At 41.5% G+C, this 15,779-nt stretch overlaps 1 protein-coding gene across 1 annotated transcript; it reads right to left on the bottom strand.

The window, feature by feature from the left end:
• Window positions 1–8,200: 8,200 nt before the first annotated feature.
• On the bottom strand, window positions 8,201–15,183 carry Adat1 (Adenosine deaminase, tRNA-specific 1). Its single transcript, XM_053777531.2, has one exon. The coding sequence runs from the start codon at window positions 14,970–14,972 to the stop codon at window positions 13,464–13,466; it is 1,509 nt and encodes a 502-aa protein (XP_053633506.2). The 5' UTR covers window positions 14,973–15,183; the 3' UTR covers window positions 8,201–13,463.
• Between the last annotated feature and the right edge of the window lie 596 nt (window positions 15,184–15,779).

Below are 15,779 nucleotides of genomic sequence, written 5' to 3'. Positions count from 1 at the left end.
CAATAAATTAACAAATACATCCATGAAATACTATGAATTACACGACTACAAAATTATGTACTGTACTACTAAATTTAATTTAAACACTGTTTTTAATAATTTCCTTAATCTGATACAATACTTAGTGATACTTTTATAAGGCATGTACAGTAATTATTAAGCATTAATTATGGCTAGTCAAGGCTATTATTATTATAATCAAAAAGAAGCGCTAAGCCACAAGGACTATACAGCGCTGCAGGGCAGGAAGGAAGCGAGGGCATCAGGTGGCAAAAGGGAGATGGATGAGTAATAGGTTACGGATAACAGCGGGGCAGTGGATGGTGAAAGGGTAAAGGGCAGCAAGAGACTGAACTAGAAAGGGCTGAGGGGAGTGCAAAAAGTATCATCAGAGTTTGTGGAGTAAATCAGTCGTTGTCAAGAAGTCAATGAGAGAGTCAGGATTAAAGGAGGGTCCATCAGCAAGAAGGGAAGGTAAAGAGAGAGTAGTAGAACGAAGACGACGTTGGAGGTAAATTCTGCGTGCTCGTTGATAGAGAGGGCAGTCTAACAGAATGTGGCTAATCGATACTGGAACTTGACACTGCTCACAGAGAGGAACAGGGTGCCTCTCCATGAGATACCCATGAGTAAGACGAGTGTGACCAATGTGAAGGCAGGAGAGAGTGGTCTCCCAACCTCGGCACTGATGACAAGAAGACGGCCAGTAACCTATGCTCGGTTTAATAGAATGAAGTTTGTTACCGAGCAGAGTTGACCAACGTTGTTGCCAATGGGTGCGAAGGTGGGTAGCTATTGCAGCAAAATAGTCCAGAAATGGAACACCTCGATAGGAAATTGGTAGGTCATGTACTGCTGACCGCACAGCAGTGTCTGCCTGTTCATTGCCCTGTACGTCGACATGACCAGGGACCCAACAAAAAACAATATCTTTGTTTGGTAGAGATACGGTGTAGCCAAAGTTGGATACGGAGAACTAGGGGATGAGATGTATCAAATTTTCGTATAGCCTGTAGAGCACTAAGGGAGTATGAGACTACTACAAATGATGACATAGGCATAGATGCGATACAAATAAGTGCTGTAAGAATGGCATACAGTTCAGCAGTAAAAATGCTAGCTGAAGATAGTAAATGTCCCCGCACGACGCTGTCCGGAAACACTGCTGCGAATCCGACGCCGTCTGAAGACTTAGAGCCATCTGTGTACACAGCGGTGGCATGAGAATGAGAATGGGAGTGGAAGTGATCAAGAAAAAGAGAGCGGGAAGCCACCGTAGGCAGTTGAGCTTTCGAGCAAGGGAGTGAGAAAGAACAGACCCGAACAGCTGGAACTTCCCAGGGGGGTAGGGAAAAGTGAGATGCTACATGAACACAAAGGTGGTAACTGAAGGGAAGACAAGAGTGAATGTAGGCGAAGAGAAAAGGGACGGAGCAAACAGGGGCGGCAAACGAATAAACAATGTCTACTAATATCGGTGACCATTCTAAAAATGGAAGGATTGTGTAGATCGTGAGAGCGTACATGGTAGCGAAGGCAATGGGCATCACGGCGATCAGACAAGGATGGAACATTCGCTTCTGTATAGAGGCTCTCAAAAGGGGAAGAGCGAAAAGCACCAAGGCACAAACGTAATCCTTGGTGATGGATAGAGTTAAGGCTAGAGAGAGTAGCAGGAGAGGCCGCGGAATAAATCTGGTCACCATAATCGAGTTTCGATAAAACGAGGGCTGAATGTAGGCGAAGCAGAGTTCGACGATCAGCTCCCCAGGAAAGATGAGCAAGGGTTTTAAGAAGGTTTAGCCGGCTGTGACAAGTTGCCTTCAGAGAGGTAATGTGAGGTTTCCAGGATAACCGACGGTCAAAGAGAAGGCCTAGAAACCTGACTGTATCACGTTTGGGGATACGGGAGCCATAGAGATACAAAGGATGATCGGAGATAACAGAACGTCTAGTGAAAGTAATTTGGTGAGTTTTGGTACTTGAAAATTTAAACCCATGCGTGGTGGCCCAAGTGGAAACACGGTCGACCGCATGCTGGAGAGAAACTGCAATAAGATGACAGTCAGCGCCTGCACAAGCAATAGCGAAGTCATCAACATAGAGTGATGACCAAATATTGGGTGGAAGAACAGAGGCCAAATCATTTATAGCAAGGAGAAAAAGTGTTGTGCTTAGAACACATCCCTGAGGGACACCTTCAGCTTGGACGAAGTCCGGGGAAAGAACATTATTGACTCGAACACGGAAATGTCTGTCAGTTAAAAAGTTCTTAAGGAAGGATGGTAGATTGCCTCGGAGGCCTAAGGAATGGGCCTGGGCCAAAATATTATACCTCCAAGTTGTGTCATATGCCTTCTCAAGGTCAAAAAATATGGCAATAACTGAGTGATTATTCGCAAAGGCATTACGAACATACGTATCCAAGCGTAGTAAGGGGTCTATGGTAGAACGACCCTTACGAAAGCCATATTGACTAGCGGAGAGACTGTTGTGTGTCTCTAAATACCACATTAAACGTCGATTTACGAGACGTTCCATCACTTTGCAAACTGCACTAGTAAGAGCGATGGGGCGATAGTGGGAGGCATCATGTCCTGTAGTACCCGGTTTGCGGAAAGGGAGAACAATGGCAGATTTCCACAGCTGGGGAAGAACTCCTTGTGCCCAAATAAGATTGAAGAGGTGTAAGAGGACTACAAGGGCTGACCGATGTAAATGTTGTAACATACGAATATGAATGTCGTCAGGCCCAGCTGCCAATGATCGGCAAGCTGAGAGCGTTGCCTCCAGTTCTTGAAGTGTAAAAGGCACATTATACTGTTCTTCTCTTGAGAGAAGAAAAGTCCAAGGGTACTAACTCTCTGGCAGACTTTGAGGAAAGAAACGAGGGGCATAGATGGAGCCCTCGGGAAATACGGACCAGATGTGTGCCAAGTTCAATGGCAACGTCGAGAGGGTTTGCTACATCAACACCAGCGACCGGTAGAACAGGAGCCGGGTCAGGAGAGTATTTACTACTCAATTTCCTCACTTTTTTCCAGACTGCACTCATAGAAGAAGCAGAGGTGATGGTGGAAACATAGTCTCGCCAACAAGTGCGTTTAGCTTCATGGATGACACGGCGAGCGATCGCACGCTTCTGCTTAAAATCAAGAAGTCTCTCAGCGGTTCTATTGTATCGGTACCTGCCCCATGCAGCACGTTTCAAACGTACTGCACGAGCACAAGCAGGAGACCACCAAGGCACGCACTTCTGAGAATGCCTGCCTGAGGTTTGGGGTATAGAATGAGAAGCTGCGGTATAAACTGACGTCGAGAAGATGTGTAGGAGCTCATCAATGGAGGATGAAGAAGGAACCTCACTAAAAGCAGTGAGGTGTGAGTAAAGATCCCAATTTGTCCGATCAAATTGCCAGCGAGGGCTACGGAAAGGTGGTGAATAGGAAGGAGAAGTAAGAATGATCGGAAAATGATCGCTGTCATGTAAGTCTGGTAGAACAGACCAGGTGAAGTCTAGTGCAGTGGAGGAAGAGCAGACTGATAGATCGATGCAAGAGAGAGTATGAGTACGAGGATCAAAATGGGTGGGAGTACCCGTATTTAAAACATGGAGGGGGTGAGAGGCGAGAAAAGCCTCCAACTGGATGCCACGTGAGTCACAATGAGACCCCCCCCCAGAGGAAATGGTGGGCATTAAAATCACCAAGTAACAGAAGTGGTGGTGGTAAGGATGAAACAAGAAAGGCAAAGTCTGGGATAGAAAATGCTCGAGAAGGAGAGAGATATAAAGAACATATTGTAAACCACTTATTCAAGTGGATACGGGCTGCAGTGTAATGCAGCGAGGTATGGACAAATAGTTGACAGTACGGAATATCATTGCGTAGAAGAAGGGCACTTTCATTAAAGGTCCCATCTGAGAAAGGATCCGAAGAATACAATAAATTATAGCCTGAGATAGGTTGGAAAACAGCCGAGTGTAATTTTGGTTCTTGTAAGCAAGCACCAACAGGGGAAAACCTGGAAAGCAACATCTGAAGCTCACCCCGATTACCCGAGGCCGCGGATATTCCACTGTAAATAGGCCATGATTGGCAATGAAGAAAATATCAGGAATCTGTAGGTAAAGGCACCTACGGACTAGAGGGGTTAGAAAAGTCAACGTGTGGTGGCATTGGAAGACGTTCAAGTAGCGAAGGAACGGAGCGTTGCGAAGAATGGGGTTGTGAAGATGGAGGAGAGGGAAGAGAAGGAACAGGAAGTGAATCAGTGTCCATTGAAGGTTTAGTCTCTGCAATATATTCTGAAATGGCTTCAAGTGTTTCTGAATTCAAAGATGTATGGGAGACCATATTGGAGATAGAAGGAGGAGGGTGAGTAAAGATTGGGACAGTAATGGACTGTACCAAAGTAGAGGGGGAGGGAAGAGTGTAAGGGACTGGAGATGAAGTGTGGGGGGGGGACAGAAGAGGCAGAAACCTGGGAGGTGGCAGAAGAGGGAGAAACTTGGGAGGGGACGGGGGTGGAAGGCATAGTATGAGGAGGAGGGTGAATCTCCACACTTGTAATAGAGCCAGAGAGAGGGGAAGAACTAGGTACAGAGACTGGAAAGGTAAAGTGTGGAGGTGGAAGAAGGGAAGGAAGGGGCAAAGAAGATTTGAGCAATGTGGATTTTTTGGACTTCTGAGTAGAGGGGCGATTGGTATTAGGTGTCGTACGAGGTCTTGTCGATACTGGGGCTTGTGAGGAAGGACGTGAAGATGTGAGAACAGACTGAGTTGTAGTCGGGACGTCAGAGCCAAGGACAGCAAAAGGATTAGATGCCGTAGTGGCTATGGGAGGGGTAACAACAGAGGAGGCTGCAGAAGATGGGACCCCAGAAGTGGGGGGATGTTTGGAAACACGAGAATAAGAAACACGGGGTAGTCTCCCTTGGAGGCGGAGATGAGTAACTGCCATAGCATAAGGGAGACCTTCTGCCTCTTTGAGGCAACGGATTTCACGTTCATTTAAGTAGACCTGGCAACGGCGGGAGTACGAAGGGTGAGCTTCATTACAATTAAGGCAAGATGGAGGTTGACTGCAAGATGTATTAGAATGGTCGTCAGCACCACAGACTGGGCATTCGGCCATAGATCTGCAATATTTCGCTGGGTGACCAAAACGCCAGCAATTTCTACATTGTTGCGGTGTAGGTATCACCTTTTGAACTTGTAACCGATGTCCCACGACATATACAGAGGACGGGAGTTCTCGGCTGTCAAAATTTAAACGAGCCACATTGCAAGAGTAACGTCTCCGCCCCCGAGCAGGAAGGACATAAGTGTCTACTTTGAGGATTGGGAGATCCTGGAATTCCAGCTGTTCAAAAATGTCATTGCCACATGACTGGAAATTCTGTTGGACTATGGTATGGGGCAGAATGACAGTACCACTACAAGAATTGAGAGAAAGATGTTTTTCAATAGTGACAGGAGTAGAATCGATATTCGAAAGGAGAGAAAGATCATGAGCTTGGGCAGCATTCTGGACAGTGACGATGCGCATGCGCATACCGCTCTTGAGAGTACATGAAATGAAATATCTCTACCAACATGACGCAGGAGCGCTTTGCCAATACTATGGTCAGAAAGGTAGGCAGAAGAAGAAGTCGGTCTTAAAGTAAAGAATTTAGTCCATTGTGTGGTCCGAAACTGAGCGTGGAGAGGGAGTGCTTGACGTGTCGGTCTTTTCCGAGTAGAATGGGAAGGTAACGAAGGAGCATCATCAGGAGATTGACGTTGGCGTTTAGGAGTAGGACCGGAGTTGGTCCGGCGTGAAATGGGCGGGCGATTCGAAAATTGCCGTACCGTAGAGGGAGAAGCCGGAAGCATAGTCAAAGGAGAGCGGAGTTCAGACAAATCGAAGGAGTCAGTCGAAGCCCCGGTACCTGAAGTGGGTGAGGAAACAGCACCAGCAAGAGGTACAGGGGCATCAGGAGTGTCCGAAGAGTGGTCTAAACACAAGGCAGGGTCAGAATGGGGTGCGGTATCAAGAAGGGGCCCGGGGGTAGTGGGTTCATGGACTAGGGCTGCCATGGTTAGGTTACTCCTTTGCTTTTTGTTTTTAAGAAAAAAAAAAGAAAGAAGAAAATAAAATAAAAATAAAAACAAGAATAAAAAAAGGGGGGAGCGGGGAGGAATAGTTCCCAGGAGGAATGAAAGGGCCGGAAATTACCCTCCGCGCCCAAGAGGACCTCAACACCGCTAGTAGCGCAGATGCAGCATGGAACCCGTGCCATACCCTACCCTTCATGCCAGTAAACCAGCAATCCGGGATAGCAACCTCACATCTGCCGAGCTACCTCGGTGGACAAAAGAGAGGGCGGCCAGATATCCGCCACAAAGCATACCTCCTTCGGCCACCACCCCCGGAATCCGAAAGGTGGCTTCCAGAGATACACCCGTCGCCCGAAAGACACCCAAAGCTACTCCGGGATACCGGAGAGGGATCGGGACATCCCCAGGCAATCCAGATTCCACGGCAAACTACGCCACCGCCAAGAACCTCAACGGAATGGGATGGACCCCGATGTCCTTTCCCCTACCTAGGAACTAGCGCGCCTGTGGGAGAAATCCCAAAGGCCAAAAAGAGGAAGGGCAAAAGGGAGGGGTGAGGAGGAATGGAAAAAGGGGAGGATGGGATAGGGGAGGGGAGAATGGGGGGTAATTAGGTTCGGTCTGAGGAAGAAGACCAACAGGGCTAATTCCTCAGACCAAGAGCCTCTTCACCACGCCAAGGAGCCCCCCTTGAAGAGGTAGTCAAGGCTAAATATTTATTTAAATCTGCTTTTCACACAAGCAGTGTATGACTCATCATGGATGAAAAATATACAGATATTCACCAAACTACCTCGTGTACAATGCTTTTATCAACAATATGCTTACTCGTACTTATAAAAAAAAAAAAGTGTAAACCCAGTGCAACATCACCTATTACTTCATTCAACCAACACCAGTGGTGCATTTACCACAATATCTTTCTTTGATGGTGTAAATTTACTTCACATGTTAAAGCATTAGGTGACACAAAGGATCTGGGGGAAAATAATTAAATGACGAAGGGATAGTCAAGAGGCCAAGTAGCTATCCTCACAGGGATTTGTAACAAATAATAATCAAGTACAAAAGTATCTGTAACTAGATGTAATTTATACCACAAATTACTTGAGAGTTATAAAGATAAGACTTCCAAGGTAAAGGGCTTTTGATCCAAAGAATTGGAAGTGCATTCCCCTTGGATCAGACCTGAATGCCTCTCATTCCCCAAGCATTGTATAATCTCTACAGAATATAATATATATGATAATATAAGAATATAATAATATATATAATAATATAAGAATATAATAATAGCATACTAAGGCAGGTAGCAAGTTTCCTCACAAACTAACAAGGTCACCAACTGAATGCCTCATATACAATGTCACAAATCATTATCCTGCCTACTTTTAATTGTTAAGGAATATTAGTCTTCTAAATTTCAGCAATATCACATGATCATATGAGAAAATTTGACTACTAAGGAATGATAGACATAGGCCCATCTACCCTATCTCCAACAACACTGTTGCTTGCCAGCAGCTTTGTATTCTGATCTCACCTCTTGTGGCACCTTTTTTCTTAGCCTGTGTATAAACATGATGGTACTTTTTATAACTTTATATTACCCTGGCCTACAATCTCCCACTTCTCCCTTCCCTGAACACACACACTTGCAAGTGTAAAGGGTTGTCCTTTCCATCCTACTGTACCATTCCTATTCATATATTTATCTAACCTATTTTTAATAACCTAAAGTATATATAAAATACCAAAAAACAGTACTGCAGTAGATCTGGCCCATGCTAGTATGGACCTAAATAACAAAAAAGGCACAATACCGTGACTGGAACTATACACAAATAACCCGCACATAAAAGAGAGAAGTTTACGACGACGTTTCGGTCCGACTTGGACCATTGACAAAGTCACACTAACTGGAAGTGGAGCAGGACGGCTATATATAGGCAGGAAGAGGTGGTGGTGGTGGTGGTGGTAGTAGTAGTAGTACAAGAATGGTATTAGAGAGGATTCAACTAGACGGCGACTGTTCGAGTTGGAAGTAGGGAAGACAGTTTTAGTAGAAGACCAGTCAATAGGGTTTCTTCATCTATACCTCTCCTCCCTCTGCAGATGTTCCTGGTGTCTACTCTATTTCTTGCTCCTCCTGTCCTCTTCAATACTTCGGAGAAACTGGTCGATCTCTTTCTGACAGACTTAGGGAGCACAAAAATAGTGTTAGGTTTTCTGACACTAGCAATGCTTTTTTCTGTCACATCAGAGATCATAGCCATCCTATTGACTGGTCTTCTGCTAAAACTGTCTTCCCTACTTCCAACTCGAACAGTCGCCGTCTAGTTGAATCCTCTCTAATACACAACTTTCCTTGTATGAACCTTAGCCCTGACTTCGTCTCTGTAGATGCCTTCCTCTCCCACTACATTGTAAAATGCTCCAAACTTCAGAACACCCGTGACTTAACCTGACTCCTCATTTTTTCTTTTTCTTTTTCTTCTCCCTCTTCCCCTTTCCTCTTTCCTTTTCTCCTCTGGGTTGTCTCTCTCTCTTTTGTCTCGTGTTTCTGTTCCTTCTTCATTTATTTCACCACTTCCCCTTTCACGCACCTCTGTGGGCTTGCTCTCCCTCAGTGGGCACCTAGCTCTCTTGCAGTGCTCCCCTTCCTTTGTATTTGACTGGCTCGTCCTCCTTATTTCCCACTTCTACCACTACCACTACTACCTCTTCTACTACAACTACTGATGAAATTAAGACACATGTGCAGCGTCTGGTTTCTTTGTTGTGGACGTTTCGCCATCCAGTGGCTGGCTGGATGGCGAAACGTCTACGATAGGGATGCCCGGGTGTTGCGCATGTGTCTTAATTTCATCTTGTCGGTATTATATACCATTCTTGTACTACTACTACTACCACCACCTCTTCCTGCCTATATATAGCCGTCCTGCTCCACTTCCGGTTAGTGTGACTTTGTCAATGGTCCAAGTCGGACCGAAACGTCGTCGTAAGCTTCTCTCTTTTATGTGCAGGTTATTTGTGTATAGTAAGGACCTCCTCATACCAAACCATTCTTATTTGTGCATCTGTACAATGCATCATTAAAACTATCCAGCTATTTGTATGAATGGCACTTCTAAGCAGTTCATTCTAGTCATGCGTAACTCATTATGCATAAAATACCTTCCTGAAAATCAGTGCCATATGACAAATGGCATTATGTGAAATGAAGAAAAAGTAGGAATAATAGGGCTACAAGTAGGAATAGCAGGGCTACATTCCATATACATGTACCTTCAAATTAGGAAGTTTAATATTCTACTAGGTCAAGACTATTACAGCTCTTATTACCTCATATTCTATTTGTTGTACTTCAAAGATTTAGTGTGTGGGGAGGGTCTAGTGGGGCGAGTTGGATGTACAATGGTGAGGTTTATCAGCTCACACTCGTACACATAACATGTACATAGCTATATAAAAATAGCCATATTTCCTTATCAAATTGTACTAAACATGTGGAAACTATCTACACCTACTCTAAACTTATACCACAGATAAATGCATTTGAAATAGCCAAAGAATATATTATTACAAAAATAAGGGAGACGCAGATGGGCTCCTGAAGATGTCAACTTTGTAAATATAAAAGTCACATTTCGTTGCCAAATTGTACCAAACATGCAGGAACTTGACACACCTACACCAAACATCCTCTGGCTCACAGCAATATTGAGACTGCAGATATCTGTATCTAGCTCTTCAATACACATATGTATAACTTTTTATTGGCATGATCTCTACATGACAGGCTGGTAATGTCATGTTTAGTGGAAGAGAAAATAATTAATTTTACACCACATACATTGGATGAAATGATGTCAGACTCAGCAAGTGTATTATCAAGGATTTCTTGTGTACTATAAAACTGTGAATGTAATTTTTTCAATCCCAGTTCACACAAAATTGCATTGTATGTCATTTACAAGATGGTTTACTGTACAGCCTCTTCTCACTTAGCGATGTACTCATTTACCGACGACTCGGACTTACGACGGGCTATCTGACTATTATGTATACCTAAATAATGTATATTAGAGCTGATTTCCTCTACTCTGTTTATTACAATATACAGTACACTACTGTATAAACATTTAAAAATATACCAGAAATGTTAAAATGGTGCAAAGATGACATTAACAACAGAGTTCCGTTCCTAAGACCACGTTGGTAAACGAATTTGTTTGTAAGTGAGGAGCATACTATGATGGTAGTGGGTTTGTGTCAACCATCTTTGATACTGTTTTAAGTGAGGAAAGGCTGTATTCCCAAATCAGTGCTTTCATATAAGAACCTAAGAAAATAGGAGCACTACAGTAGGCTTACTGGATCATTCTAGACAGGTGTTGCTTACACTTAACCATTCTCACTTGGATATACCTGGAGTTTACCTGGAGAGAGTTCCGGGGGTCAATGCCCCCGCGGCCCGGTCTGTGACCAGACCTCCTACCAGGAGTTCTTAGCTTCTATGACAAACTAGTAGCAGACAGTGTTCTACTCATCTATAACTTTTTTTGGGGGGCCACCATTTCTCTATATCCTTTCTTGTATTTTTAAGCCACCTATCAGACTGACCCTTAATTTCCCTCAAGGCCATTTCAAGGGAGACCTCTCAATTTACTCAATGTTTTCTTGAACAATCTTGACATGTACATAATTTTATGATATGTAGGGTTATCTGGAAAGGAAGAAAAAACAGCGTGAAGATTTCATATAAATCAATGACATCTTAATTTCCAAAATTTCTAATTTGTTAGAAAAAACAACCAATACAATTCACAAATAACCCACACATAAAAGAGAGAAGCTTACGACGACGTTTCGGTCCGACTTGGACCGTTGACAAAGTCACTTTGTCAATGGTCCAAGTCGGACCGAAACGTCGTCGTAAGCTTCTCTCTTTTATGTGCGGGTTATTTGTGTATCGTTCCAGTCACGGTATTGTGCCTTTTTTGTTATTTAACCAATACAATTACTTGGGAATACCATACCCAGAATAGGTCTATCCCGCAGGTACTTTACATTCAAGGTACCATACTAATAAATATTAAGTCAAACAAAAAAATCATCCTAGATACACACATGTATTGAACACACATTCCCCTCTTAACTGCGAAATAACCAGAAGTTAAAATTTCTGTGTGCACGCAAGGCAAGATTTTTTAGGAAAAATTATCTTACAGGTTGAAAGAGTGCATTTTTATGAATCAAGCAAGACCAAAATGAATAGAATGCTATAAAAAATTAAGATTTTTATGGTGCACCAAAGATAAAAAAATTGTCACTATCACTTTGTTGGCAACAGTGGTGTAAGCGTGCCAGCAGTAATTACATTTTACTATTTGATGCCAAATTATGATTATTGTTTAGTTCTTTATTGTTTTTAATGTTTAACACCATGTCCAGTACTTATTTTTAGTACTTCAAATGTGGGAAAATGCATAACCCAATATTACTCCACAATAAAAATTGGAGCAAATAATTTTTTCTTCTATTTTGTAAACTGCTTTGGCCTTCTAGCATTATGTACAAGGAATACTTTATGATACAACTGTTTCAAGGCATAATAATACCCCTTAACATATAGAAATAAGTCAAAGTGTTTGACTGTTTGGTTATCCTAGGTTAATCATGGTACATACAGTGCTACCTCAGGATATGAACTTAATTCATTCCAGAAGGCTGTTAGAGTGCCAATACTGAACAAATTTGTTCCCATAAGGAATAATATAAATTAGAATAATCCATCTGACACTCCCAAAAATACACTTACATAATTCATAGTTCGAGTTTTGAGCTGTTCATATCCCAAGGTATCACTGTATTTAGGTTCAAGAAAATATTATGGGAAATTATATAAAAAATGTAACTTCTATATCTGTTACCAGTGTGCCTTCCAGACCACTGTAAAACATGTATGTATGGGGAAATTTTATATTAAATTATTTTCTTGGAAACATACAAACAAGTCACATTATTGGACCATACTGGGTTACCCTAGGTTAAGTCTACAGTGTGCTTATTGGCTGAATTCCACTGTTAGCATTGTCAAGTGGCAGTTTCACACCCTGTTTGCTGGTAAGGAAGCTGGTAGTGGAACAGATCCTAGGCTGGTTTCGTTGTTACTTATGCTAGTCAGGCAGTGTTACCCCATGATGCATTGCCTGGATACCACATGGTCTTAGATTTCTTTTCAAAAGTATGAGGAGGTTGTAAGAGACCCATGCAGTTGAGCTGAAGTCAAAAATAATGGCAGGTGTTGTATCTGAAGGTGCTAAAATTTGTGTACTAGTATGTCTGACACAGCTAAAAGTTTAAAGCTTCAGTGTTATTTATGAGAAATATTTGATATTCACCTTATAAAGATCAAAAGATTTTAACCTGAATTAACATATTTATTAAACTCTTATCATGCAAAAATACAGTGGAATAGCTCTGACAATCACACCAAATCTTAAGCAGCTAGGACCAATGCTTAAATCTGAAAACAGACTGTTTAATGTATCACTACACACTTCCTATTAATTTTAAGAGGAATAAGTCTTAAAAATAAACCAGGTAATGTGCATGGCATAATTGTGAATGATATTAGGAGGAAGAAGTATTGAAACTTTCTAGAGCAATATAGCTACAATATACATATACTCTAAAGTAAACAGAGGTAAATACAGTTATATGCAACTATTACCTATTGTTTCGCCACACAGTACACAAAACGTCATCTGTTGGAGTTCTGTGAAATTGCATTTGTCTCCTCATCATTGTGTTGGTATCTCATACCATTACCTACCCATCTGAACACTGAAGGTTTATGTACTGAAATATGCCTAATAAAATTAAGGACATAAAAGCATTTGCTTCAATACAGATGCATTTTATTCAAGGACCCTTTTTGGCATTACTGTAAGAGCAAACTAGAGCACATATTTGTTAGAGAACTGGAGTTAAAACATTTTATACTGAATGAAACCTAAATGTCTTCACTGTTTGGCCCAAAATATCTAATGGGTCTTAATAGTTACAAAAATTAATGAAATGATTACAAGGACTATTTTAACGCCCAAGACTTGCTTTATGCAATTCAAATATAAACATTCATAGACTTTGCATTTAAAATACCAGCAAATTGTAATAATTTTTTTTATTGCAGGTGAAAACAAATGATTTTTTATAAATCTGATTGTGATGTCAGCATATTTCTGGAGAGACGGCAACTGAGTGAATGTGTCTTCTTCTTTGGGTCAGCCTGCATCTGAGAGATGACCAATGAGATCAAAATAACCTTCACAATATTGACATACTGTATCATATTCATGCTCTGAAGTTTTTTATGTTACCTGGCTTAACTGTCCAATTTCTTAAAACGTTTCTTTTTAAATCATTCCAAACTATGTAATAATTTCGAGCTTCACACTTCAAATCTCCATATGACAAATCATCTAGGTTAACAAGGCTGGTCATAAATTTGCTATGCTGTTGCAAGAGTGCTTTCACCCTTAGATAGATGGCTCGACGACATATGCTGACCCAACTTTTTGGGGTACCTAGGTTCTTTTTAGTGGTGCCCAGTTTGCGTCCATTAGTAGCAACCTCGTGCTTGCTACTGTGTGTACTACTGACACTCCAGATGAGACTGGTAGGTGATGGCATCACCTTCTTAGCATCACCTGCACAGCTGGTTATACAGCTATGAGAAAAAGGGAAATCAATGTCTGCATATAATATCCGAGGTGTGAGTATTCGAAATCCAACTGGAAGTTTAATATTTTCCAATCTCTCCTTAAATCTTCCGAAGAGGGCTCTTTCCATTGCTTCCTGATTGTAATGACACCTTCCAATTGTTATAGTTTCCACATACACTGGGGTTTCTAGGAACAACATTAAAAGAGCACCTTGGACCCCTAAAACAGTCCATTTAAAGATTTTATCACTACAAGAGAGAGAGAGGGTTGGGTCACCACGTCCAGGCTTAGTTCGCAACACACCAGTAACATGATAATCAGAACCAGGCAATTTTGGATCCAATTTTTCACCTGTTAAACATTTCGCTCCTGTTCGGTAAATATCAGGTCTTGCATCCATCTTATCAATGTTATTTTCAGCGTATGCTCCTGTATGGAAATCCTTTTCTTTGTTATTCTCTGTAAGAGAAAATATCCTAGGCATTTGTTTTATGTTGTCTACACTATTAATGATAAAATCAATATTGCTGGTTTCATGTTTAACTTGACTCTCTTCAGTTACCTTCAGTTTCTTTAATGGTGGTTCACTGTTGTCAATATCGGTACAGTCATCATTAGAGTGAGTTGGGATATCCACTTCCGTGACATGTTTATAAATACTGACAAATGTTTCTTCTTGTGTAACCTCTTCTTTTTGTCCACAACATTCACCCCACTCCTGCTTAGGGATTATAGATGCATCACCACAAGGAGTGTGACTGGCATAGAAATGAAATTTGATGCCACACTTTAACCTAAGCTTATCATCTTTCTGCTCAAAAATACTAATTTGATTTTTTAAAACCTTCTCCACTTGGTCAAGGAGATACACCATGAAAGCCCTCCTAGCAATAATCTCTGCATGGCTGTCATGGAGAACATCCCCTTCAATTGGCAACTGCTGTACACCAATGCATTTTGACCCAGTTCCTAAAGCCACAACTTCAAATATCTCTTTATGAGGTTCCTCTTGTATGAAGCAAGCAAGCAGGGTCCACTCTGTGCCTTCTTTTGGCTTACCTGTCTTTCCAAGACTTTGAAATTTTTCAATGCATGCCTCTGCAACTTTCTCACCAAACTCATTCCCATATTTATGCATGTTCTAAAATATTTTGAAAACTAAGCATCAAAACATGAAAATAATAAAACTAAGGAAATGTTTCATAATTATTGGCTAATGCAACATTGGGTCTGAGTAATCATCATTCATTTCAGAATCATCATCTTCCTCCTCATCATCATCATTGTCATCATCATCATATTCATCATCATTGTCGTCTTCTTCGTCTTCACTATACTGCTCAGCAGCACTTTTTCCGATGGGCAAAATATCATTTCCTTTCTGCTGGATTCCTTGAACCTGAGCCTGATACACCTGCTCTTGTTCCTGTTAAAAAGAATGTAATTAGAAAAAAAAAACTTAAGTACTGTACTTAGTTTGATAATAATATTAAAACTTGAAGCATTAGAATTCATTCATTTTATATATGAGACCTCCCCCTCAGTGATACAGTACATTCCTGTCAATGTTATTCCCTAATGTACAGTAAATTACTCAATGTACATGATGTATATACACACACCTATACGCACAATGGCATGGACTACAGTTTTATATAGCAGCAAAACATACAGTACACAATTTCCACACATCACTGGGGCCAAGAATAACATCAGTATGAGTCGGATATATTCTGATGAGAATGTGTTGGCAGTCAAAATGACACCTATGCAAACATAACATTCTCCTCTTTATTTGCCAAACCTTCCAAAGTTTCATTGAATTCCATACACTTAAATAAGGTAACTAACTTTGGTCGCTAAACAAAACGAGCAGCGTTACATACAGTACTGTATCTAGGTTAATACTGTTTTTAATGGGATAGTGGCATCTAAACTGTCATAT

Source organism: Cherax quadricarinatus, chromosome 18 (assembly GCF_038502225.1).
Source record: "Cherax quadricarinatus isolate ZL_2023a chromosome 18, ASM3850222v1, whole genome shotgun sequence".
NCBI lineage: Eukaryota > Metazoa > Arthropoda > Malacostraca > Decapoda > Parastacidae > Cherax > Cherax quadricarinatus.
Note: the sequence above shows the minus strand (reverse complement) of the source record. Positions and strands in the feature narration are given on the sequence as shown.